Here is a 27932-nt window from a genome sequence, read left to right on the forward strand (position 1 = left end):
TGACACTCTAGTCATTGGAAAAGATGATATAAGAAAAGTACTAGACGATGTGGCAACCATAATTCAAGACAAGATGAAGGCTGGATTAGATGATCAATATGACAGAATTAAACTAGATATGATAAAGGGAAAACAAGAAGATCTCTTATCTCTTGAATCAAAAACTGCCGAGGGAATGATACAGATTCAAGATAAAACTGATGCTTCTGTGAAAAGATTAAATGACGAAATGGACAAAGAAATTGATACAATTCATAAACAAGGAGATAAAGAACGAACAGACCTGGCTGAATTAGGAAAGACGTTACAAAAAGAACTGAACACAGCAAGTAAAGCCGAGAAAGAAGAACAGTATATTGATTTTAAACAAAGTAAGTGATATAACATTGTCAAACTATTTTATCACATGACTTCATGTTTACCATGTGATTATTACTATTACGAATTTTTTCTTCATTTCCGAGTTCAAAATGTCCATATCAAAACCATATTGCACACGAAGTGATTGTATCTGTAATATACATTCTTGCTATACTATGACACTTGATCTTAGGTGCCATCTTTAATTTAATGTCTATTAATGTAAAATTAAAGAGTTCGTGATTCATTGTTGAGCACCATACTTATTCTAGCCAATATATATTCAATGTTGCAAAATAATTGAATATCACTTTAACTTCACTATATATACTCTGTATTTCGCTTGAAAATATATATAAAGAAATAAAATAAACACAAAAAACTTTATAAACGTTTTCAAAATTTCAGCCTATTCGAAAAGCTTTTAAAGAACGTTGTTATCAGAAACTCTGAAACCACCAAAAATATAGTACAAATATAATTTTTTTCAATGGAAATAGATCTTGATTTTGAGTGATCTGTGTCGAACATATCGCACGGTATGGCGTTCAAATGTTTGTTATTGATCACTCAGGCCTACGAATACGGCCTTACATACCGTGCTATAATATGACACAGATCACATACATGTATTTCACAAATTAAACAGAAAACATCTTTACAAACATATTGATTATACACGTATGTTGATAATTCTTAATATTTTAATTACTTTAAACTAACATTATAAATGTTGACTACTATTAATTTTGTTTTATTTTTGGGAAATTCAGATGTGCTTAATTAGCAACAAAAAAGCAGTTTCAAGGAAAACTAGCGATCATTTAACATTAGAAGTGACACATAACATATTCGAGCATTAACCTCCCTTTTATAATTAACGGTAAATTTCTACATAATACGAGGGCTAATTGATAGATTCGCGGAATTATCATCTAAAAACCAAATAACATTATTGAATTACAAAATGTTTGCAATTACATGTCCATATTGCGGAATATATATCAACATTTTCCTACGAATACACCGTGTCCATAATAACCACTGTCCTGTGACTTGAAGCACGCTGTATTTTAAAGTATACATGATATAGTATAAATGTCACTGCGGGAAGAAAATTAAAGCAAAATTTGGCGCCTACGCGTGTAAGGTTAGTGCGACGTCTTGACGTCATTTCCTGTATATTTAAAGACGATGTGTTGAACGGTTGTTTCGCAGCAACGTTAACCTCTATCAATCGGAACATCCTCGGCTATTATCTATAATAATCTCGCAAAAAATACGGATTGAAAATAGTTCTACCACGTGGTTTTGTGGCAGGTTCTTATTTAGTGGTCTAAGCCCTATTTATTATTTGTTATTTAGTTATCGTCAACCTTGGTTTTATCTCTATTCTGATTGTTTGATAAAATCACTCATTCAAGTAGAGCGCGGTGTTTGATAATTTTGTGGAGGACATGTTAATTGTTTTTGTGGAAATGTTTTAACTATTTGTCGTTTACTTTGGTATTGTAACAATTATTACGAGTTACGGCCCTTTAATATTAGAACGCCATTTGCACGTTACAAACGTAAACACTACGTTCTGAGTATTATCATATTTTACAAGGTTAGTTTGCTATTATTCTGTTGTAAACAATGATGTGAGTATTTCTTTGATGTCATTACAATGTAAAGTATAAATAGTTTTTACTAGAATGTTTTAATTGGCATTACTTGTAATGCAGACTATATGATCTATTTAGCATTATTAGCAGGTGCTCGTTTCTGTATAATTGTATTGTAAGTTGATTAGCCAATCATAAATAGCCGTAAGAGGGCGTTGTTGTGCAAAGCATATATAAGCAGAGGAATTCAAGGTGAGTTTTAGTTTTTGTTGGTGGAAGTCAGAGTGTCAACATCTAATCTTGGAGCTTTGAAGTTATACCTGCTATATATATTATCTGTGATCCGTGTTCTCTAGGGGGCAACGCTACCGGAGAGGATTACAGGTTTTTATATGGTAGAAAGTAAACCGGGCTGCAGGATATTTGTTGGATAACTGTTTGGAGATAAATAAAACAAAGGTATAGGAAATACGAGTATAGTGTAATAGGCATAGGCACCGAGACGGGTTATATTAAGAGGCATAGAGACTAGGGATCGAAACTAGGATTTAGGATTGTTATCAAATATAACAATATTGTTTTGTTTATATAATATTTATTTAATTCAAGTTGATTAATTTATATCCCAATTATTTTGAAATCATTGGTCTTCAATCATTTAGGTAAGGAAACCTAGAGAAAAATCATTAATATAATATATTGATTATAAATACGTATTTAAGCTCGGTACACGTTACAGAATTGGTGGCAGCGACGGTGGGATAGATCTATTATTATTTATAGATAAAACACAATCACCAGTGTTTGCCCACATTTGAAGAGATACATTTTAAAAGGTACGTTTTATTTGTTATTAATAGAAAAAAATACTATAGAAAAATGGCCGAGGGAAATCAACGTTCATTGATAGATGATGAAGACATGGAGATTCGAAACAGAATTTTGAAGATGGAAAATGAGAGTCTCAGACTACAACTTGAAATGGAAAGACTCGAAAATCGACTTAGCTTCATGACATTGTCATCAGCTTCTTTTGACACGTCATTGACCACAAGACATAATGATAGTTTACAGATAAGAAATTCAAATCAGATGAATAGACAGGAACAACAAAGAAGTACACCTATAAAGAAAGATCAGTCAACAGAGACAAATGAATTTGATAATGAGAGGAACGTATCGTATAATTTGCCATCAGGTATTCATACCCCAAATAATGAGGAACATGATATATTAAATGTACATGAAAGAAGCGAGGCATGGGACAGATTTGTAACAAAAAGGCCAAGAATTCGAAATCATAATGAAAGTCATGATGGTTTGAAGTCTGAAAGAAATGCAGTTTATATGAAACCAGCTACATTTGATGGCTCGGGCTCTTGGACTGATTATAAAGCACATTTTAATGCATGTGCAGAAATTAATAAATGGACAGATGACCAGAAAGGTTTATATCTAGCTGTATCGTTGCGTGGACAAGCACAGGGCGTATTCGGTAACTTAAGCGGTGATAAGCATAATTTTAGGGAACTTGTTACTGCTTTGGAAGAACGTTTCGCACCGCCCAATCAGACTGAGTTATACAGAACACAGCTCCGAGAAAGACGTCAGAGAGCTGCAGAGTCATTGTCAGAAATGGGTCAAGATATAAGGCGATTAACTAATTTGGCTTATCCTTCAGCCCCAGCAGATGTTAGAGAAGTGCTTGCCAAAGAACAGTTTATTGACTCACTTATTAGTACAGACATGAGGCTAAGAATTAAACAGGCTCGCCCATCAAGTCTTAATGACGCGGTGAGACACGCCGTTGAGTTGGAAGCTTTTAACAAAGCTGAGCATAAAACTGCGGATAGACGAAACTTTATCCATTCTATCAACCGATATGATACATCGAAAGATAGAGAAAACAATGTATCAAATCAATGCCAACAATTAATGAAAGAGGTTCAGAACCTTATACAAAACCTTAATCGTAATAAGTCATATGGCACACAAGCTTATAGGCCAAAATATAATAGTCATTCAAGTAGTTCTCATGAAAATAACAATGCTTTTAATAGGTCTAGGTCATTTAAGCAGACGTTTAGATGCCATGAATGTGGGGAACAGGGTCATTATAGATATAAATGTCCGAAAATTAAAAATCAGGGTTTAAGGTCACAAGATAAAGACGATAGCCATAATGTTAAAAGAACAAGCAATCAAGGTTCTGGGTTATATTTAAGTGCAAAGGTTAATGACTGTATGGCATCATGCTTAGTAGATACAGGTGCAACATTAAGCTTAATATCTCACAAGTTTCTAGATATTGTGAGTCCATCTTCAAATCTTGAAAGATATGAAAATAATATCACAACAGCTTCGGGGACACCACTTGATGTAAAAGGACGAACTAAACTGACATTAGATATTGAAGGAAAAAGGGTTACTCTAGGTGTTGTGGTATCAGATATTGATGTAGACATTATACTAGGTTTAGATTTCATGAAATTAACGGATGCAAAATTAGATATATCACGTAGCATCATGACTGTAGATGGAACCAAATGCCAGTTGAATTGTACAGGGAAGATAGGTTGTTACAAAATAGTTGTTGCTGAGAAAACAGAAATTCCTGGAAACTCAGAAATGCTGGTACAAGGTAAAGTATTTGGTGAGTCGAAACCAAGTAATGAATCATATATTATTGAGCCTAATGGTAGACCTATTTTAAATGAAAATGGGCTTGTTGCAAGAACTTTAGTGCAAGCAAAAGATAAGATACCTGTAAGAATAATGAATGTTTCCGCAGAACCACAGACTTTGCACCCTGGTACATTTGTTGCACTAATGAGCCCGATAGCACATGTTAGTTATGGTAATGATAAAGGGGATATTTCAATATTGCCAGCCCATCTTAAAGAACTGTATGATCGTACTACAGAGGGTTTGAGTAATATTCAATGTAGTAAAATATCAGAATTGCTTACAAAATACTCCAATATATTTTCTAAGTCTGATACAGATTTAGGTCGAACAGGTATTATCAGACATCAAATACCAACTGGGGATTCTCGTCCCATAAAACAACCATTAAGAAGACTACCAGAATGTATGAATGAGGAAGTGAGAAAACAGGTTAAAGACATGTTAGATAAAGGAGTCATCGAACCGTCATCAAGCCCTTGGTCAAGTGGAGTTGTTCTTGTCCAAAAGAAGGATGGATCTCGTCGTTTCTGTGTAGATTACAGACGATTAAATACTGTAACCACTAAAGATGCATATCCTATTCCTAGAATAGATGAGTCTTTGGAGCAGCTTGCAGGGTCAAAATGGTTTTCTTGCCTTGATTTATGTTCCGGTTATTGGCAAGTAGAGGTTGAACCAAAAGATAGAGATAAAACAGCATTTATGACAAGACAAGGGTTATTTAATTTTCAAGTTATGCCCTTCGGACTTTGTAATGCCCCGGCAACTTTCCAACGGTTAATGGAAACAGTCTTAGCTGGATTACATTGGAGTATATGCTTAATATACCTGGATGATATTATTGTTACCGGTAAGACATTTATGGATATGTATAATAATTTAGAAAAGGTGTTTGATAGACTTAAAGATGCAGGATTAAAATTAAAAGCAAAGAAATGTTGCTTGTTTGCTAAGGAGGTTGAATTTTTGGGTCATATAGTCTCTGTGGAGGGTATCAAAACTGATCCGAAAAAGACAGAGTGTATTAGAAATTGGCCGATACCTGTAAATGTTCATGAACTCCGATCTTTTCTTGGAATATGTAGCTATTACAGAAGGTTCATCTGTAATTTTTCTGAGATTGCTAAACCGCTACATAAACTTACTGAAAAATCTCAAAAATTTAACTGGAATAAAGACTGCTTAGAAGCCTTTGTGTGTCTCAAACAGAAAATGATAGAAGCACCAATACTTGCTCATCCAGATTTTACACAACCATTCATATTGGATACGGATGCAAGTAATTTTGCTATTGGATCGATTTTATCACAAAATATAGACGGGCATGAAAGAGTCATTGCATATGCAAGTCGAACACTTACGAAATCTGAACGAAAATATTGTGTCACTAGAAAGGAACTTTTGGCACTGGTACACTTTGTGAGATATTTCAGACATTTCTTATATGGTAAACAGTTTAAGGTAAGAACAGATCATGGATCTTTGCGTTGGCTGATGCAATTCAAAAATCCAGAAGGACAGGTAGCCAGATGGCTTGAAATACTTTCAACTTATGAAATGAAAATTGAACACAGACCAGGAAAATTACATAGAAATGCTGACGCTTTAAGCAGAATACCGTGTCGGCAATGTGGTAGCAATGAACACCCTGAACGTGAAATTGATAGCCATAAAGTTAGTTCATTACAAACATACGTTAATGTCTATGATATTGATAAAGACATGTCCATGAAAGAGGCTCAGTCAAAAGACGCAGACATTCAGTCTGTGGTCAAATGGATGAAAAAGGGACAGAGACCTGACTATAAGGAGATAGGTAGTGGCAGTTTTTATTTAAAGTCACTGTGGTCACAGTGGCATAGGTTAGAAATAAGAGATGATATATTAAGCAGAAAATGGGAGGACTTTGATACTAAAGTTATTAGTTGGCAAGCGGTAGTTCCGTTATCATGCAGGCTTAAAGTGCTTAGATATTCTCATGATATAAAAGCCTCAGGTCATCTAGGAATAAGAAAAACATTGAGTAAGGTTAGACAAAGGTACTATTGGCCTGGATTGCAAAATGATGTTAGAACATATGTTTCTGGGTGTGAATTATGTCTAAAAAGAAAGAGCCCTATTCCAAATAAGAAAGCTCCCATGCAAACAGTAAGATCTGGATATCCGATGGAAAGGATAGCTGTAGATATCTTAGGTGAATTGCCACAAACAGAAAGAGGAAACAAATACATTTTAGTAATAGCTGATTATTTTACAAAATGGACGGAGGCATTTCCTATGCAAAATATGGAAGCACAAACGGTTGCCAGAATAATGGTTGAAAAAGTTTTCTCGAGATTCGGAATCCCAAATATTATTCACTCAGACCAAGGAAAACAATTTGAAAGTATGCTTTTTCAAAATATGTGTAACCTACTGCAAATTGAAAAGACACGGACGACGGCTTATCACCCGCAGTCTGACGGAATGGTAGAAGTATTCAATAAAACATTAGCTACTATGTTAAGCATGTTTGTGAAGGAAAATCACCGTGACTGGGATGAGCATTTACAATATGTAATGATGGCTTATAGAGCAACTGATAATGAAACAACTGGTATGTCGCCTAATTTCTTAATGTTAGGTAGGGAAACGTCGACACCATTAGATTTAGCATTTGAAATGCCATCGAATATGAAATCTATTCCTACATCTCAATGGGCATGGGAACTACAAGAAAGGCTTGAGACTGCTCATAACACGGTAAGACAATATACTGGTAAATCAATTAAGAGACAGAAAATATATCATGATAGGAAAACTTCATACGATAGTTTTACACCAGGTGATAAAGTTCTTGTTTTCTTTCCTGTTAAAAAGGTAGGTTGTTCTTCAAAGTTCACATCCTTTTGGAAAGGACCATTTGAAGTAACTGAAAAGGTATCTGATGTTTTATATAAAGTTAATTGTGGTAGGATGGCATCAAATCAGATAGTACATAATAACAGAATGAGAAAGGTAAAAAGCCAGATGAAAGATAGTCTAAATGAAGATCATGGATCACCTGAAGGTATGGAGACTGAGGTAACAGTTGATCAAGATAATCAGATAAATTATAGCGAAGATTTTTCAGATGCAGACAATGAAGAAGACGTTATTCAGACAAGGAGTAGATTTGGAAGGGAAATACGAAAACCGTCATATTTAAATGACTATTGCCTTTCTATTTTCAGTATGGCTGAACCTCCACAGAAAAAGAAGAAAGAGACAAAAACTGTTTGTCCCTACTGTAAAGATGTGATAGAACCATCTCAATTCATGGATCACATTATGAATTGTAAAGAGACTAGAATTCCCTGTGAAACGTGTGGTATAAGCTTCAAAAAGGTTGCTTATCTGAGAAAACATCAAAAGAGACAACATAATGATAGTGAGAAATCAGAAACAAGCTGTTCAAAAGAGAGCGTCGTTCAAAGTGAGGAAGACACAGACGCAGAGTCTAACCATAGTTGGGATGAAGATCCAGAGATAGTGATTGAGGAAACAGTCATAAGTGATACAAAAGTGGATGATATTCATGATGATGATAGGGAAATAGAAAAACCTGACAAAAGACAGATCAATGACATTAGGCTTGGAAGAATATTTCGTAAAAGAACATTGCCGAAGCCAGTTCAAGCACCTATTAAGATATTAAAAACTGTGCAAGATGAAAGTAAAGGTACTTTTGTTGATGATAATAAAGAAGAAGACATTAATAACAATGTTGAGAAAAACTTACATAAGTCTACTGAGATAGAAACAGTTTGTGAGAATTCACTTGAAATTGACACAGATGATACAAATGCTCAATTTGATATCGTTTGTACTAGTTCGGATGGGAAAGTTAATGTGGACCAGAATGTACAGTTAGTAAAGATGAAACTCGAAATTGAGAAAAGGAAAATTGATCTTGAGTTCGCAAGACTAGAAGCAGAGGAGAGAAAAAGAAAAGAAGATAGGGACGCAGATGAGCGACAGAGACAGAATGACAGGGAGCATCAAATGAAAGTTATTAAGATGATTATGGACTTAGTGAGTTGAAAAGAAATAATAGACGTTATGACAGAAAGATCCTGTTTAAAACATTTATGAGACAGATAGTTTCGTCATTTTTTTTAAAATTTTGTTTATGTTGCAATAATCACAGTAAGTTATGTGATTAACATATCAATAAATGCATAAAAGATAGAGTTGTTGATAATTTAACATGCGAGACGCATGACTTCGGAGGCGTGGGTAATGTAACAATTATTACGAGTTACGGCCCTTTAATATTAGAACGCCATTTGCACGTTACAAACGTAAACACTACGTTCAGAGTATATAATTATATTTTACAAGGTTAGTTTGTTATTATTCTGTTGTAAATAATGATGTGAGTATTTCTTTGATGTCATTACAATGTAAAGTATAAATAGTTTTTACTAGAATGTTTTAATTGGCATTACTTGTAATGCAGACTATATGATCTATTTAGCATTATTAGCAGGTGCTCGTTTCTGTATAATTGTATTGTAAGTTGATTAGCCAATCATAAATAGCCGCAAGAGGGCGTTGTTGTGCAAAGCATATTTAAGCAGAGGTATTCAAGGTGAGTTTGGGTTTGTGCTGGTGGAAGTCAGATTGTCAACATCTTATCTTGGAGCTTTGAAGTTATACCTGCTATATATTGTCTGTAATCCTGTTCTCTAGGGGGCAACGCTACCAGAGAGGATTGCAGGTTTTTATATAGTAGAAAGTAAACCGGGTTGCAGGATATTTGTTGGATAATTGTTTGGAGATAAATAAAACAGAAACATGAGTTTTTGTTGGTGGAAGTCAGAGTGTCAACATCTAATCTTGGAGCTTTGAAGTTATACCTGCTATATATATTATCTGTGATCCGTGTTCTCTAGGGGGCAACGCTACCGGAGAGGGTTACAGGTTTTTATATGGTAGAAAGTAAACCGGGCTGCAGGATATTTGTTGGATAACTGTTTGGAGATAAATAAAACAAAAATATAGGAAATACGAGTATAGTGTAATAGGCATAGGCACCGAGATGGGTTATATTAAGAGGCATAGAGACTAGGGATAGAAACTAGGATTTAGGATTGTTATCAAATATAACAATATTGTGTTTTGTTTATATAATATTTATTTAATTCAAGTTGATTAATTTATATCCCAATTATTTTGAAATCAATGGTCTTCAATCATTTAGGTAAGGAAACCTAGAGAAAAATCATTAATATAATATATTGATTATAAATACGTATTTAAGCTCGGTACACGTTACAGTATGTTTTTTATTTGTTTAATGTATTCATATTTGCAGTATACTTTATTCTTCATGTGTAGTTGTTAGCATTTAAGTAAATGCTTTCTGTAAGCGTCTGTGACTTATTTTATTTATTGACATAAAGCGATTGTACATGTACTTCGAAATGGCAGTATTTACTCTAACAATTATTATTATTATTAATAATATAACATCTTAACAATGTCACACCGCTGAAACCTGTGCACATGATTCTTATTTTGATTGAAGTTTAACACACAGTTCACGGGAGAGATTGTTGTTTGTGTGAGCAGGTCCATAACTTGGTAAGTTTATAAACATTGTATTTATGATGTAAATACCTATTTTGTATAAATTGTGTATTTTATGTTCAGCATAGAATATATGATAAAGAAAGAGATATTTGGATAATGTTGATTATATTAAGTGATGAATGATTAATGGACCACTTGGCACACCAGAGTATTTTTGATATACATTGTATGTATATTACTACTTCTTGATTATGTATTTGTAACATTGTTGTTGTAATTTTATGTACATGATAGTTTTCAGGCTTTAGACAGTATTGTATTATTTGTTATATGATTTTATTATGTATTTGCAGGTCACTGACTCATTCTACTGTAATGCTGTAAACTGAGCACTGTGTCCTTTTATGATAGACTGTATTTGAACTTTAAGTGAACAGTGACACATTTACAATTTGAAATAAAAAGAAGAACCCAGAAATACTTTGGTTGTATTTATTTATTAAAACAACCATAGTTATAAATGGCGCCCAACGGAGTTTAAATTTTGTGTCACTAAATATAAGTGAAGGATTTTAATATTTTCTTCGACCATCATTTGGATTTATATACTTGAAGTGATGTGAACTGATAAGAAGATTTCAACTTCCATTGTTCAACTTGATTTGTTATTAAATCAAGTCATTTTTGTTACATTAATTGTGGATTTTGCATACACTTCTAAGGGCGACATATCACAAGTTTACATTATTCCGAGGCGGAATTCCACAGGTGGGAAGAAGAGAGAAGCGTTTGGTGAGAAATCCAGTTATTTATGTCAATTCATCATGATAAAATGATGTCGAAATTTTTCAATACATTTAAAAAACGAAAAATTTGTACAACGGTTCTTTTCAAGGACATTTTCACATATGTGTATATTTAAGATATAATATATCCCAAACTGTGATTTTATTGCTCAATAACATCTCTGTTTTGAGTTCGGATGCGGGGAATTATATCACGAGGGCTTTTGTGGATATTCAATAGTAGTCAACATTTATAATGTAAGTTTAAAGTAATTAAAATATTAAGAATTATCAACATACGTGTAAAATCAATATGTTAGTGTTAGTATAAAAGTTACACTTTAATTTTTATAAGAATATTTTAGACATAATTTTGTTGACCTCACTTAGAAAGAGAAACTCAAAATTTATTATATTTGAATTAATTTTTTTAAATTGAAATTTGAACATTTTCGCAAATACAACTATTTACTGGTAATTAGATAATAATTGAGATATTTTTTTTATTTTTGTATTTTGACAGGAACAAGATACTATAATTTAGTTAATTAAATTTTTCATCTTTGAATACATTGAATTATTAAGGATAAGTTGTTTATAAATTTTGAATTGATCTTAATAATTGTTGACTCAAGGTATTGAAAACAATTGATTAGTTTTGACTTAAGTTAAGTGGATAAAAAGAACTTAAGTTAAGTGAATTATTTTTTTTATTATTTAAGTCAAAGTGATTCATTACTTGAGTTGATTGAAGTGATTAATGAAATTGTGAAGTGAACTGAATAGAACTGATTACTGAAGTTGTGAAGTGAACTGAATAAAACTGATTACTGAAGTTGTGAAGTGAACTGAATAGAACTGATTACTGAAGTTGTGAAGTGAACTGAATAGAACTGATTACTGAAGTTGTGAAGTGAACTGAATAGAACTGATTACTGATGTTATGATGTGAACTGAATTGAATTGATTATTGAAGTTGTGAATTGTGACATGAACTGAATTGATCACTGAAATGAATTGAATTAAAGTGATCCCTTAAAATAGAGAAAAGGATTGAGATGAATACTTAAGTGAGTGAAACGGATATTTATACCTAAGTGAATTGACATTAGGTGAACTGAATACTTAAGTTACTGAAGTGAATAATTCAATACTTAAGTTGAGTGAAATGTGTATTTATACTTAAGTGGATTGACATTACATGAAGTGAATACTTAAGTTAAGTGAAATGAAAAGTTAAATGAAGTGAAATGGATATTTGTATAATACGTTTCGAAGTGAAATGGACACTTAAATGAGTTTTTGGATAGTACTTAACTGAGGGAATTGAAAGTTAACTTTAATACTTAAGTGAATTACTAAAGAAAAGGAAAGTGGAAGAGAAATGAAAGAAGATTTTAATACTGAAGTGAATTACTTATGTTTAGGAAGAGAATGACATGAATAGATTAAGCTGAGTTAAGTGACACTTAAGTGAATTATTAAGTTAACAGAAGAGACATAATTGAAACAACCTGCGTTGAGTGACACTTAAGTGAACAATTTAAAAAGAAACTTACTTTATTGATCCAAACAGAGTTGAGCGACACTTAAGCAAATTACTTAAGTTGGGGGAGATACCTAAGTAAAGTGGACTTAGTGAACTTTAATAGTGATTTTAGTGAATTTTATTTTTTTTTGAGTTGACTTAATGAAGAGAAATGAGTAAACAATTATAAATTTACAAATATGGAAAAGATTTAATGAAAGATATAGAACAACAAGATGATGTAAAGAAAATTATGGAAAAGATCACAATAGATGACAACAAGAAACTAACAGAACAACAAACTGAACAAATTCAAGAATCACAACAGAAACATAAACACACCTTCTCCAAAGATGGCTCGGATATAGGCAACTGTCCAAAAGTTAAACATCGAGTAGACCTGATGACGTACCCTTTAAACAACCTCATAGACGAATTCCTCCAAACATGGTAGAAGAAGTAAAGAATCATTTACACAACTTCTCAACACAGGAATCATACGGCAATCTAAGTCATCCTGGGCATGGGCATCTAATAATGTTTAAGTACGAAAGAAGAATGGTTCATTAAGGATGTGTGTTGATTTTCGACAAATAAACATTAAATCCGTCAAAGATTCTTATGCATTACCACGTATTGAAGAGGTTTCAGATGTATTACACGGATCAAATGGTTTTTCTACATTGGATATGAAATCAGGTTATCACCAGGTAGAAAATGAAGAAATTCATAAAGAAGAAAGAACAACATTCACAGTAGGACCTTTAGGATTTTTTGAATATGAAAAGATGCCATTTGGACTTTCAAATTCACCAGCAACGTATCAACGTCTAATGGAAGAGGTACTTGGCGATTACAACATGACCATATGCGTAATATATTTAGATGATTTGATTATTTTCTCAGAAACTTATGAACAACATTTGAAAAGGATTGATATGATACTTACCCGTCTACACGAGAACAACTTAAAGCTATCTCCAGAGAAATGTCATTTTTTCCAAGACCTTGTACAATTTTTAGGACCCGTAGTGAGTCCTGATGGAATTGAAACAGACCCAGCCAAAATTGAAAAGATTAGAAATTGGAAAGCACCTACCAACGCTGATGAACTTAGATCATTCATTTCATTTTGTGGATATTATAAAAGACTTTTCAGATATCCAAACCATAAACAGATCTATTGCCAGGCACTTCATCAAAGAAAAAGAAGAAATCAGTGAAAGAATGGAAATAGACAGATACAGAAGAACACATTGTTGATGATCTTAGAGAAAAGCTGACTCAACCACCAGTATTAGCCTATTCAGATTTTAAAAGACCGTTTGAGTTACATACGGATGCGAGTGGGTTGGCCTTGGAGCAATTCGTTATCAAGATGATAGAGTTATATCATATGTCAGCAGGTCATTGACCAAATCAGAGAAGAATTATTCAGCCTTCAAGTTAGAGTTTTTGGCGTTAAAGTGGGCCGTAACCGGGAAATTTAAAAACCATCTTGCAATACAACACTTTACAGTTCTTAACGACAACAACCCCTTGATCTACACGCAATTGGACATAATGTAGATGGGCATCAGCATTGGGTGAATTTAACTTTTATATAAAGTATAGAGCTGGTTATAAAAACATTGATGCAGGCGTTATGAGCAGACTTCCTGGGATAGACAAAACAGATGGAGATACTTTTATAATGGACAACTCAGCAGTCACTGACTTATTCTACTGTAATGCTGTATACTAAGCACTGTGTCCTTTTATGATAGACTGTATTTGAACTTGAAGTAAACAGTGATACATTTGCAATTTGAAATAATAAGAAGAACCCAGAAATACTTTGGTTGCATTTATTTATTTAAATAACCATAGTTACAGTTTCAGATGTAAACAGAAACAGAGATAATTTAAAACGAATGTATAAATTTGACATCCAAGAGAAAAGTAATGTCTGTTTCGGTACTCTTATAATTGAAAATATGTCTGACAAAAATTTGTAATTTAAATATGCCCACTGATGTATAATTTTAAACACATCCGACTAAATGTCAACAGGTTGGCTTTTTGTACTTTCGGTTTCTACAACCATAATAATAAATATATAAATAATGTATTGTTTGCTTTTGTGCGTATGAATTCACTTATTTTAGGTGGACTTTTACTACATTTATTGGAAAGAAACTTGTCATTAATTACATATTCAGTTTCTTAGCGTATGTTAGACAGAAATTCCGCATCCTTCCGTGTATTCATACTATTGTGTTCGAGGTCCTTATCCGAACACTGACGGAAAGGGTCGAAAAAGTTTTAACCTCTTTGTCTACCAAACGGCGAATTACGTCAGCAGACGACATTGAATTACGCACCAGTTGTAGTTGTCGTCAAGTTTTGTGTGGGACTGAAACTTTCACCGAGCGAAACTCTTAAAAAGATAAAAAATTCGGAAACATTGCCTACTGGTGGAAAGACATGTGTGTATAAATGGCATGAGCGGTTTAGAGAAGGAAGAAAATCCGTGTATGATGACGAAAGAACTGGTTGGTCGACGTTTACAGTTACTGTTGGAAACACAGCCTTAGTGAAAGAACTAGTTGGCCGACGTTTACAGTTACTGTTGTAAACACAACCTTAGTGAAAGAACTGGTTGGCCGACGTTTACAGTTACTGCTGGAAACACAGCCTTAGTGAAAGAACTGGTTGACCGACGTTTACAGTTACTGCTTGAAACACAGTCTAGGTGAAAGAACTGGTTGGCCGACGTTTACATTAACTGTTGTAAACACAGCCTTAGTGAAAGAACTGGTTGGCCGACGTTTACAGTTACTGTTGGAAACACAGCCTTAGTGAAAGAACTGGTTGGCCGACGTTTACAGTTACTGTTGGAAACACAGCCTTAGTGAAAGAACTGGTTGGCCGACGTTTACAGTTACTGTTGGAAGCACAGCCTTAGTAAAAGAACTGGTTGGTCGACGTTTACAGTTACTGTTGGAAACACAGCCTTAGTGAAAGAACTGGTTGGCCGACGTTTACAGTTACTGTTGGAAACACAGCCTTAGTGAAAGAACTGGTTGGCCGACGAGTACAGTTACTATTGGAAACACAAGCCTTAGTGAAAGAACTGGTTGGCCGACGTTTACAGTTACTGTTGGAAACAAAGCCTTAGTGAAAGAACTGGTTGACCGACGTCTACAGTTACTGTTGGAAACACAGCCTTAGTGAAAGAACTGGTTTGCCGACGTCTACAGTTACTGTTGGAAACACAGCCTTAGTGAAAGAACTGGTTGGCCGACGTCTACAGGTACTGTTGGAAACACAGCCTTAGTGATAGAACTGGTTGGCCGACGTTTACAGTAACTGTTGGAAACACAGCCTTAGTGAAAGAACTAGTTGGCCGACGTTTACAGTTACTGTTGGAAACACAGCCTTAGTGAAAGAACTGGTTGGCCGACGTTTACAGTTACTGTTGAAAACACAGCCTTAGTGAATGCACTGGTTGGTCGACAATTACAGTTACTGTTGGAAACACAGCCTTAGTGAAAGAACTGGTTGGCTGACGTTTATAGTTACTGTTGGAAACACAGCCTTAGTGAAATAATTGCTGGACGTTGACAGGCGCGTTACGGTGCGGCATAGCTGAACAACCAAGTCTCTCTTATTATGCCCGGCAATGCATTCTTACAGAAAAGCTCAACCAATCGAAAGTTGCCGCTCGCTGGGTACCCTGCATTCTGACAGAAGTCGACAGACAGAAGCGCGTGCAGTGTTCTAGAGAATTTCTCAAGCGTAACGAGGCACATGACGAAGATTTTTAAGAAAGGATCGTGTTCACGGACGAGACATCGTTGTACTATTACATCACGAATCCAAACACCAGTCTTCAATTTGGAAGTTACCTGACACACCTCCACCGAAAAAGGCTAGGGTTAAGCGAAGTGCCAAGAAGGAAATGTATATATGCATGGGTTCCTGCTACAACACAAGATGCGAGAGGGATCAACCGTAAATTCAAAAGTAAAACTAAAATATAAAAAAACTGTTACTATTTTGAAATTAAAAATGTTTCTATAAATACATGTAGAGCTAGCCGGTTCTAGTATTTAATAAATACTGTTTATCTTATTTAAGAAAAATTCATTTTAAAATATTGACGTAATGCAGTCGTTGTGCGTTGTCAACTTCCACTTTTTACGTCGGGACTTGGTACAAGCCTTGCGCCGGGAGCGACATCAGCTAGACCTGGACGATGTTATTCTACACCATAATACACCGGGCTCACGACACAGAACTGGAGATTAGCCTGCTCGGGTTCAGTCTACTGCCACACCCACCATACAGCCCGAACTAGGTACCATTAGACTGTCTGTTCCCCGATTAGAAGAAGGAACTGAAAGGCCAACGATTTGAAACATCATTTCAGCTACGCACCAGGGCGTGCGAGATAGTTTCGTCGTTCAGTTCAGGCTGGTTTAAAGTGACTTGTGACCAATTGATACACGGGCATAAGAAATGTGTCTCCACCGGGGGTAATTACGTTGAAAAAGTGAACCGGACATTATTATTTGACGTTTAGGTGACATCAGCGTGTGACAACGTCGCATCGGCGTGCTTCAAGTGTAGGATAGTGAAGTGATTTTGTTTTGCTTGTAAACTTTATTGTTCAATATATCTCAATGATTATTTGGCTTTTTGTCAGTCGAGAGTAAAGGTCTCTCGAGGTGTAAAATATTTGTTAGTTTAAGAAATAATACAATTCCGCGAATTTATCAATCAGCCCTCATATATAAGGTACGTTAGTAGCAGCCTTTCTGGACTAAATTCGCTACTTCAGGTATTTGAAAAAACTGAATTAATACAAATTAGAGTAAATCATCAAAACATACACTCATATAGATCTATAATTATCATTGAGTTACACTTAAAAATAAAACAATTAAAAAAAACAGAAAAAAACAAAAACAGACAATCACACACCTTTGTATTTGGTTGAGGGTTATTTCAAAACATAATATATCCAATGTCATATAATTAAAGCTGCACGCCTCCAAATAAGCAAAACATTTCAAGAAAATCAATATTGAGAAAAATGGACTAAACTTTTAAGAAAGGTAAAACATTCAAGATCCAAATTATACGGTGTTCTGTTTTGATAATCGTGATTTTTTATTTAGTCTGTACCCGCGATGCACGATGGAATGATGGTGAAAACGCGATGGCACAATGTTACGATGGTGAAAACACAATAGTTCGATGATGACAACGCGATGGTACGATGGTGAAATCGCGATAGCACGATGGTGAAAACGCGATGTAACATCGCGTTTTCACTATCGTACCATCGCGTTTTCACCATCGTGTCATCACGTTTTCACTATCGTACCATCGCGTTTTCACCATCGTTCCATCGCGTTTCACCATCCTACCATCGCGTTTTCACCATCTTACCATCGCGTTTTCACCATTTTACCATCGCGTTTTATCCATCCTACCATCGCGTTTTCACCATCGTGCCATCGTCTTCCGATGGTCTTGCGCAATGTTATATTTTTATCAACAATGTTTGCCTTCTCATTATTTAAACCCGCACCCTTTCTATTTGCGTATCTCTGAGATTCATGAAAATTAACAAAAGGCAATCGCTCAATAATTTAAAACATTAAAGTTGTCATCCTTGTGCACTGTACATAAGATTGTTTCAAGTGTATATCTTATATACAGCAAAAGAAAAATACAAACATATATTAAGCATACATGTATATAAGCAAATATCAAATAGTGTTTGATCTATATACAGTATAATGAATATAATAGGAATAACAATAATTATTTATAACTCAAATTAATTAGTTAGTATTCTTAACTTGTTTTTACTATCTGCGGGTTTAGAACCTGACATCTTTCTGTATGTGTGCTGGTCATACTGACTATTTTATTACCATTTTATTACCATATTTCAACTGCGTTACTAACGCAGTAAGGGCTGTTTTTGCATATGTTGACCACTTTTAGTTATTTTCGTGGATTGTAAGAACCGATTGCAATATGTAAATTACTTTATTTGCCCCCACCGTAATTCTAAGGGTCAAGACTCATCCTAGAAATAAAATAAAAAGCGCTAACAAGGCCATATCGCTTTGACATAGTGACCTTTGAAGAAAATACGAAAATATCAATGTTTTATCAGAAACAAAATGACCAAAGATGTGATCGACACATAAAATCTTATTTTCCCTGCATATTAAATTTGTAAATCAGTTTTTTAGTGTTTTTTTTTCGCAAGCATTTAATTAACTAGTAAGTATGTCAAATATATGTTAGGTTTGACTTTTAGATTATCAACATTCCGACAAAGTAGATCACAGTGCTGAAACATTAACTTAAAAGTCCCAAAACCGTAACTTCCCCAATCTTCCTGCCCCCGCCCTTCCCAGGAATTTGAAAAAAAAGGCCATTCCCAAACTACGGTGCCGCAGATATACAGCTGTTATCTGCATAATACGGATACTTTATGTCATTTCATATGTTTTGTGTTTAGCTATAATTATGTATTGTTAAGTTAAACATAGCATCTGAATATAGTGTTGCATATCTACTTCTTATTCGCCGTATGCATTTTGTTGTTCCTAACCATGCAAAATTGCAGTTAGTAAACACCTCAACATTTCATATATTATATAGAAAGGTTGTCACTGATAAACAATTTTTCTACCCTCTTTTCAGAACTTCAAGGCGACCTGATTAAATTTTACAGAAAAAGGTGTAGTTCAATACCTCTCTCACCGCTTCTTGAAGAAATAGAGACACCTCTAGCTGGGTTCTATGTGATGCCAGATATAGTCGCGGTGAAACAGAAGTCCCTAACTTGCCATGAAGAGGAGAGAACACCGATCAAGTCTTTGAAAAACATGTTTTCAACAAGAAGTAGAGATCAGCAAGAGATTTATCTATCAGCTGATGCAGGTTTTGGAAAAACTGCTTTCTCAAAATATCTTGCAATTACGTGGTGTCAAGCTCATTGTCACGATGAAAACTACGCCTGTTTTAAAGATGACGATTTAAAAACGTTATTTGACTTTAAGTTCTTATTTTTGGTTTTATTAAGAGACTGTTCCTCTGTTTGTAACATTGACGATATGATTGAACAGCAAATAATTAAGAAACTTCCTGCTTCTGCAGCAATACATGAGGTTTTACGTCGGGAAAAATGCTTGATTATATTAGACGGTCTTGATGAATGGACTCACCCTAATAACAGCTGCAGCGAAGTAACAGAAAATATCCCACATCGGTACGTACGTGATAATTGTGTTATCCTTACGACAACTCGACCGTGGAAGCTTGGAGTTTCAAATCTCAAAACAAGTCAAATAAACAAAAAAATAGAATTGGCTCAATTAAGTGAAGAATCTACGCGGCAACTAGAAGAAAATGCTATAAGGAAAATGACAGGTGTCCTTAACGATACAGTACTGAAGCGTAAAACACAGGACTTCAATAAAGTGATAACTGACCGTCGCCTAGAACACATGCAAGTGATTCCACTCCTCCTCATGTATATAGTTTGCCTATGGTGTAACAACATTCCAATAGGAAATTCAATACATGAAATTTACACCAATATCATTGAATTTCTATTATCGAGAACGTCAAAGAAACACCCGGAAGTTCTATCATCTCGTGAATCGTCTGCCAGTGAAATTCCTGAATACTTCCAAAGTCGTAAATTTTGTAAAAAGTTTTACAAATTAATAAAATCACTAACAGAACTAGCGAACCAAACATTATTTAACGAAAACAGAGAAAACACGCTGGTATTTGATAGAACGGTTGCTGAAAAATATCTCCAAGCAGACGACATGATATTAAGTCTTCTCTCAGGAATACTGTCAGAAAGTAGAAGTAAAACATTAGTCAAAGAAATTATCAAAATATCGTTTTCCCACAAAACAGTGCATGAATACTTTGCCGCCATATTTATAAGTTCTCAAAGTGACGCTCAGAAATCTGTTGTAGAAAAATGTAGAAATGTTCAAGACATTCTGGACATGTCAAAAATTTGTGAATTTATAAGTAAATTGAATTCTGACCTGGTGTGTGCAATATCAAATGATTTAATGTCTGTGATAAATGAAGACGATAAAACACGCGACTATAGAACCCAGGCAGATTACAGTGACTCATTGTATAACATACAGAAAATGTTCATGTCGTGTTTACAAGAAATGCCTGAAAGTGAAAATATTCAATTATGTTTACAAGATTTCTTCATTGACAAGAACACCATGCACAGTGAGCAGTTACAACGATTGTTAAAACAAAATAAAACCAACATAAAATCACTTAATATAAGGACCAGTCGTACTTCCAGCAGTTTACGTAAAATTATAGATTTATTCTCTCTCACAGATCTCAGTCATTTACAGAAACTTTACTATGGGGGTGACATGGAGGAGGAGGCTGATATAAATCGGATACTGTTTCCCAGTTTACAGTCCGTAGCTTTGTGGTGTGGTACATGGACAAATGATGAAGAAAATCAGAGTGAAAACCTGGCGCGATGTCAAAACTTACAATATTTATATATTGGCGGCTTCACGTTTTCTCACAAAATATTGGAAACAATTTTCAATTTTATCTCCGTTCAAAAATCAATGAAAGAATTAACATTGTGGAGGTTAGCCTGTAAAGAACATGGCGGCCATGATTGTAAGAGGTGGGACTTAGACTTGTCTCAACATTCAACTCTATCAAAGTTAGGATTGTGTAAGTTACCTGGGAGTCTACAATTGAATATGTCAACACCGTCATTAGATAATGTTACGCTATCGGACATAAATCTAGATGAAAGTTCATTGTTACTGTCAAGTGACATGTTGAATATTGAACGTGTTGAGTTGAGGGAGATAGAAATGCCTGCAGGAAGTTTACAGAACTTTATTACCATGCTAGAAAATCTGTCGCAGTCAGTTACAGTAGAGATGATCGCCATAGAACCGGAAACTGAATATGAACGTGTTAGAGAAAATATTCGGAGATTACATACTTTTCATGTGATACGAGACGACTGGTGGTTTGAGTTCAAAACAATAAAACCAAGCAAAGAATAGACAAGAAAAAACATTGTGAAATAAACTGAAGAAATAACCTCAATAATTTAAAATAATTTAAACAATTTAAATATGGACACATAAAACAAAATTGCGACACTGCAATCTTAAATTAGGACATGCATGTACTTCGTTTTCAATTATGATTAATTAATTGACAATTGCTTATAAATAAAAACATTGAATTAATAGAAATAATTCAAGGAATGTTTTACGGAATTTAATGGATAAAAAAGTTGGATTAGGATACAGTATGGAAATATTTCACAGGTAAATAATTTTCTATTGAATGTTTTATCTTTATTATTTTATTATACAGGCATACGGTAAGAGTGAAAAAGATTATTAACAGTGAACAATACTCTTATATTAACTTTAACTTGAAAAATATATTTGATATAAATAAATCAACTTTTAATATTTTCAATGATTTTTATTCCCGAAATAGATGTTTTAAAATCGAAATAAAGTATTTTTTAAACAAAGGCTATATATACATAGGTGAACACAGGTTATTAATTATAACTCTCTATTATCTCCTTTACATTTTATTAATCTAAACGTTAAGATTGTTTTTCTTTTCTTATTTTCGGAAATATTGTTCTCGTAAGATTTTATCTTTTTGTAACATTAATTGCCAGACTCTTTAAATTATCTATTAAGTGCCTTCTTTAATAATATTATATGCTAACCTGTCAACCAAATTCTTTTAAATCATAAATTAAAGGTTTATTATTTGATATTTGACATGAAATATTTTGCAGTGAACCTCTACCAAGTTTATACCAGTATAGACTTGGGGTCTTAATTGACCAGGTATTGGGTGTGGGGGGGGGGGAAGATGACAATAGGTCTTAGCTTTTTCATATATGTATATAATAAAAAAAATCTGATTCTCTAAAATCGTAAAGATTAAAACTAAGATATTTAACATGAAATATTGTCTAGAACACTTCTAGTAATTGTTTGTTAAACTTATAGCCTAAGGATCTTTTCTAAATCAATCAAGACTAAAGTTTAGGTGTTTGCATGAATCATTGTCTAGTTTACCTCTACCAAGTATGTTTAAATTAAAGTCCTGGGGTCTATGTTTGCCCAACAGAGGGGGGGGGGAGTCTTAGATTTTCCGTAATGTATATGGTTGACATTTTAGATACTCTTCCCTAATACAATAACGGTTTAATCTTAGATATTAGTCAAGACACATACTCTAGTGGAAATCTACCAAGATTGTTCAATTATAGCTGCTGTATTAAAAACGGGGTCATGGATTTTTCATTCATTTATGCATGTTTGTATGCAATAAGTACTATGTACATACATATAACTTTAAAAATCACTTCAATATACAAAGGCCTAAAGCTTGTGTATTTTGCATGAAAGATTTTCTAGTGTACCTCAATCAAATTTATACAAATTAAAGCTTGGGGCAAAATTTCCTTCGGTTTGGGGGGGGGGGTGTAGATTTTCTTTATATGTATAAACATAAAAAACCAAAATAGATATCTAAGTCTCTTAAATCAGGCTTAAGCTTAGATATTTTATGAACATGAAATATTCTTTTGTGGACCACTATTAAGTTTACAGTCCTGGACTTAGTGGTCTCAATTGAACCAGCTCCCAGGGGTCTTTTCAAATACATACCCGTATGTATTTTTTAAACTAAAATAATCAACTTCTGTAAAACCATCGAGACTAAAGCTTATAAACTATTGCATGAACTATTGCCTTGTGAATTCTAGAATAAAATTATAGAATCAGGGTCTATATTGGCCCCACAAAAAGAGTCATGGATTTTCCTTAAATGTCTATTAACCTTTCCAAGCGACCATTGATATTTTAATAGTTAGCAACCCTTAACTTCTATAGCAACCGATGACATGGATAACAACCATTTACTTTCCATAGCAACCACTGACTTTCATAACTGCTTTTGACATTCCATAGCAACCATTGTTTTTATCAGAGCAACCATTGATGTCTAGAACAAATTTTGACTTTACTTAGCAACCAGTGATTTCCATAGCAATCTTGAATTACCAAAGCAACCATTGATCTCCATAGCATCCATTGACTTTGTATTGCAACCATTGGACCGATTTACTTTACATAGTCATTGTTATATTTCATAGCAATTATTTCGTTCTATAGCAACCATTGAATATCTTAAGGAAACAAGGACTTCCAAATGAACCATGACTATCCCAGGCAACCATTGCATTTGATTTACTTAGCAACTTGTGATTTTACAAACCTTGACTATCCCTAGGAACAAGTTGAATCAATAGCAACAAGTGATTCCCCTTAGAAGCCATTGACTACCATAGCAACCACTGACTTTCATTGAAACACTGACTTCCATAGCAACCATTTATTTTCCTCAGCAACCTCTAAATTTCATAGCAATCATAGACATTTAATAGCAGCTATTGACTCTCCATAGAAACCAGCGACTTCCATAGGAAGGATTGACGCTTAACCTAGTAACTATTGACTTCGATAAAAATGTTTGACTGTGCATTGCAACCAGTGTATCTACCATTGACTTTCATAGCAACTACCGACTTCCATATCATCTATTGAATTTATATAGCGAACAGTTACTTCTAAACCAACAGTTGATTTTCTTTAGCAAGATTTAATTCCCATAGCAATTTATTACTTTCCATAGCAACCGGTGACTTCCATAGTAACCCTTAACCTTACCTCATAAGAATTGTATTACATAGCATATTTTCATAACAATCATTGACTTAACATAGCAACCAGTGACTTCTATAGCAAGCATTGCCTTTTTACCTAGCAACTAGTGACTTTCATAGCAACCATTTACGTTCCATAGCAAGCAATGAATCTACTATTGACTAATGACTTTCATAGTAACCAATGACTTCCATAGCAACTGTTGAGTTTGGTCAGCAACCAATGACGTAACTGTCATTTATCAATGGAATTGATTTTACTTGGGCAAAAGAATACTTGTAACAAAACTGACATGAAAAGTAATTCAAATATGACTTTGACTTTCCAGGTCAAATATTTAATTTAGCTTAAAAGTCGATTGTTATAACTTTGTTTTTCATTTACAGATTTGATTTATACTTAAACAAAAGAACCCTTATGACAAAACTGATATGTTTTATAATTCCAATATGACCTTGACCTTTAAACGACCTTCAATGTCAAATTATTGAAATTTACTCTACGTGACAATTTCATTATTCAAGGATTTGGTTCTTGGACAAAAGAACACTTATTACAAATATTGCAATGATTTATTCAAATATGACCTGGACCGACGAGGTCAAATATAAAATTTGAATGATATTTTGTTCAATACAGTTACGTTTTTAGAAGTATTCTTTGCTGCAATATTCTTTCTTCAATATGTTACATTAAGACCAAGAAAGAAACAAACTGAGCGCTACAGGTCACGCCTACCGGTGACTTTTATCTATAGATTAGAATAAGACATTGTTCTGCAAAATTTCTCCATTAATAAGATCTGCGTTAATCTTATGTCTTACTTCTCGTTTCAGTGGCCTTGGATCAAAAGCATTGTGATGCAGAATCTCTTGTGACATTATAATTATTAGGATTTTTGTAGTTTATAGATTATTTTGAGCAACAAAAATACCATGTTCCTTTATTGACAAGGTAGCTCTTACATTATCTTTATGATTGACAGATCAATTAAATCCGATAAAGATTGTAAAATATAATATCGAAGACAGCTTTCATGCAAACAACAATTGCTTTATTCAACCAATTCATAAACAGACGACGATTTTGAGGGAAATTGTTGAAAAAATATTGAATTTTACGCCAAGTTTTGTAAGCCGAGTTTCAATGCCATCTGAGTTATACCTCTTTAGCAAAGTTTGGTACTATTTATCTTACAAAAGGTTCTACTCAGATATCAGCTTAGGCCAAATTGTTAAATTCACTTAGCTGACAACAGGAAGTGATTTTACCCAGATGTTAGCTATTATGCTCAGATGGCTGACAGAAGGCCCGAGGTTCTACTCAGATGTCAGCTATTATGCCCATATGGCTTACAGCAGGCCCGAGGTCTATACTGTGATGTCATCGCATGTGGTTCTACTTCGATGTCAGCTTGTGCATTAATGATTAAATTCAGTTGGCTTTCAGAGGTTTGTGGTTCTACTCGGATACCAGCTTATGCTTAAATAATTCAATTCAGCTGGCTATGGGAAGGTGTATTTTTCAATTCAGTTCCTTCACGGAAGACCCGAGGTTCCCCTCTGAACTTGTCAGGTCATGACAGCCTATACCATTCTATTAAGTTTGCTGACTCTACTCTGATATCAGCTCGTGCCTAAATAATTCAATTTGCTTACAGATGGTCCGTAGTTCTTCTTGTATGTTTAAATAATTCATTTCAGCTGGCCGTCGGAAGATGTATGTATTATACAATTCAATTTTCTTACGGAAGGTTTATGGTTCTACTCATATGTCAGGTCGTGGACATATATTGATCCATATAAAGGGCAATTTCAATATATTCTAACCATATTTCTATCACTTAATGGCAACAGTTGTTACAAATGAAGGGGGCTTATATGCCATTGGGCTAGATGTATAACTATTTAATATGTTATATAATTTGATTTATAAATAACTGTTTACACATGCCACTATAATAAATAAATTACTTAGTTACTTACTATAATTAAAACAACCTGTCGTATGGAAGCTTATGATTTGGATTTACTTAGGTTCACCTTAAATGTGCATTAATCGTAAAACACATAAAATATATTATTATACTTTATACATCAAATAATCTACACTGTTACACACTGTTATATTTCGATTTTCTCATTTAGTTTATACTTCTTCTTAACAGCTTGAGTAAATCTACAGTGACAGTGATGATTATGCTTCTACTAGAGTCCAATATGAAGACTTAACATCTGTTCCTAGCTTTACAGAAACATATCCAAAAGAAAATTGTTTAAAAACAGTGCGTCTTCAATAGCTTCTAAAATCTTCTAGTTCCTGAATGAAACGAAAACAGACCAGCAATTTGTAACTTACTTTTGCATCGTAAATTGTACCTTAAATCTGTTTTCTTCAAGAGGAATTTACATCTAAAAATGAAATTCTTACCAAGACCGCTGTGAAATATTTTAGAGTTCCTTCAGAAAATTTTTTGTGAGTTACATAATTATATTTCATTAGAAAACAGAAAATGAAACTTGTAAAAAACGCTTAAAAATAAAGTGGATGGTTTAGAATGGGCACATTTTCCATATTAAAGTATTGATAAAAAAAAGAGATATTGCCTTTTGGTTACTCTTATGAGATATTAATGAAAACAAAAATGTTGATAGATTTCTAAAGAGATTTTAAGTATGAACACAATATATGATGAATTATAATATTTTGTTGCAGAAACCCTTTATTATATGCTATATGTTGATATGTCATTCGGTTTTGAACTATGGTGAATTAGGGTCATAGCGGACTTCTTGTTACTTTAAGAGATGCATGTTGTTGTTTTTTTTTGTGTGTATATAGTTTTCTTAGTATGATTTTGTATATTTAACAAAGATTAATATATTTGTATTATGTATACGTATTCAATATAACACCCGTTCTTTAAAACCACAATCATATCAGTAATTAAACTCTCATACAACAAAGTTGTTGTTAATATGGTAATTATTCAAGAATCATTTTAGTTTTCTCTCATGCCTATTCATATTTAGTTTTGTCCCCCGAGGTTAATTTTTTAAGTGTTGAAGTTAAGAACTTGAAAAGTCATAGATAGATAAATCTCATTAAGAAAACTGCAATGAACTATAAGATACCAAACCCTTTTATAAAACATTTTACATTTAAAGTCCTTTAAAGTTTGCAATGCTTTATTTTGGTTTCGAACCATTGAGGTAAATTACTGTTTGTTTTTTTTATAATTGCTGTGCACATTTTTAGTGTTATTGCCCATTCAGCATTGTAAATTTCCATATTTTAGTAATTGCCGGGACACAACTAGTACACATTTAAATGTATCTACATTGTAGAAATATCTTATTGAGGTATATGCCGTGTGTTAATTTTGTAGTTATTCAACGTTGTATCAGTTTAAACTAAATTTCTGTGTAGAGCATAGTTACCTTTAAAGGCACATTATGCCTCAGAAATCTGTTTTTATTAAATTCTTTAGAAATGTCAAACATGTGTTTAATTCTGTTTTTACAAGGGATTTAGAACAGGTTAGATGTTAAACATCAGAAAAGCTATTTTTCTTAGAAAATTTGAAAACAGTGTGAGTTTGTTA

General features: G+C 33.7%; 1 protein-coding gene across 3 annotated transcripts; it reads left to right on the forward strand.

Annotated features, from left to right (window-relative positions):
• On the forward strand, positions 1-27822 carry LOC132727459 (uncharacterized). Of its 3 annotated transcripts, none has more exons than XR_009625351.1 (4): positions 1-371; positions 19239-21895; positions 25165-25282; positions 26496-27822. XR_009625351.1 is itself a non-coding variant. In XM_060712985.1 (2 exons), exons 1-2 carry the CDS (start codon positions 74-76, stop codon positions 21623-21625), a joined length of 2685 nt encoding a protein of 894 aa, XP_060568968.1. In that variant the 5' UTR covers positions 1-73; the 3' UTR covers positions 21626-22079. The 3 variants fall into 3 exon arrangements, 1 of the variants encoding a protein (XP_060568968.1); XR_009625352.1 differs by lacking the exon at positions 1-371 and adding an exon at positions 1766-1866; XM_060712985.1 differs by lacking the exons at positions 25165-25282; positions 26496-27822 and having other exon boundaries at positions 19239-22079.
• Positions 27823-27932: the final 110 nt, after the last annotated feature.

Source organism: Ruditapes philippinarum, unplaced genomic scaffold (assembly GCF_026571515.1).
Source record: "Ruditapes philippinarum isolate M1 unplaced genomic scaffold, ASM2657151v2 ctg14579_1_1_1_1, whole genome shotgun sequence".
Lineage (NCBI taxonomy): Eukaryota > Metazoa > Mollusca > Bivalvia > Venerida > Veneridae > Ruditapes > Ruditapes philippinarum.

What these genes read in the sequence shown, in the direction of transcription:
- LOC132727459 (XM_060712985.1), top strand. Translation starts at nt 74, where the DNA reads ATGAAGGCTGGATTAGATGATCAATATGACAGAATTAAACTAGATATG. An exon ending in GTATATTGATTTTAAACAAA is followed by an intron (nt 372 to 19,238) that starts GTAAGTGATATA and finishes CCCTCTTTTCAG; the next exon opens with AACTTCAAGGCGACCTGATT.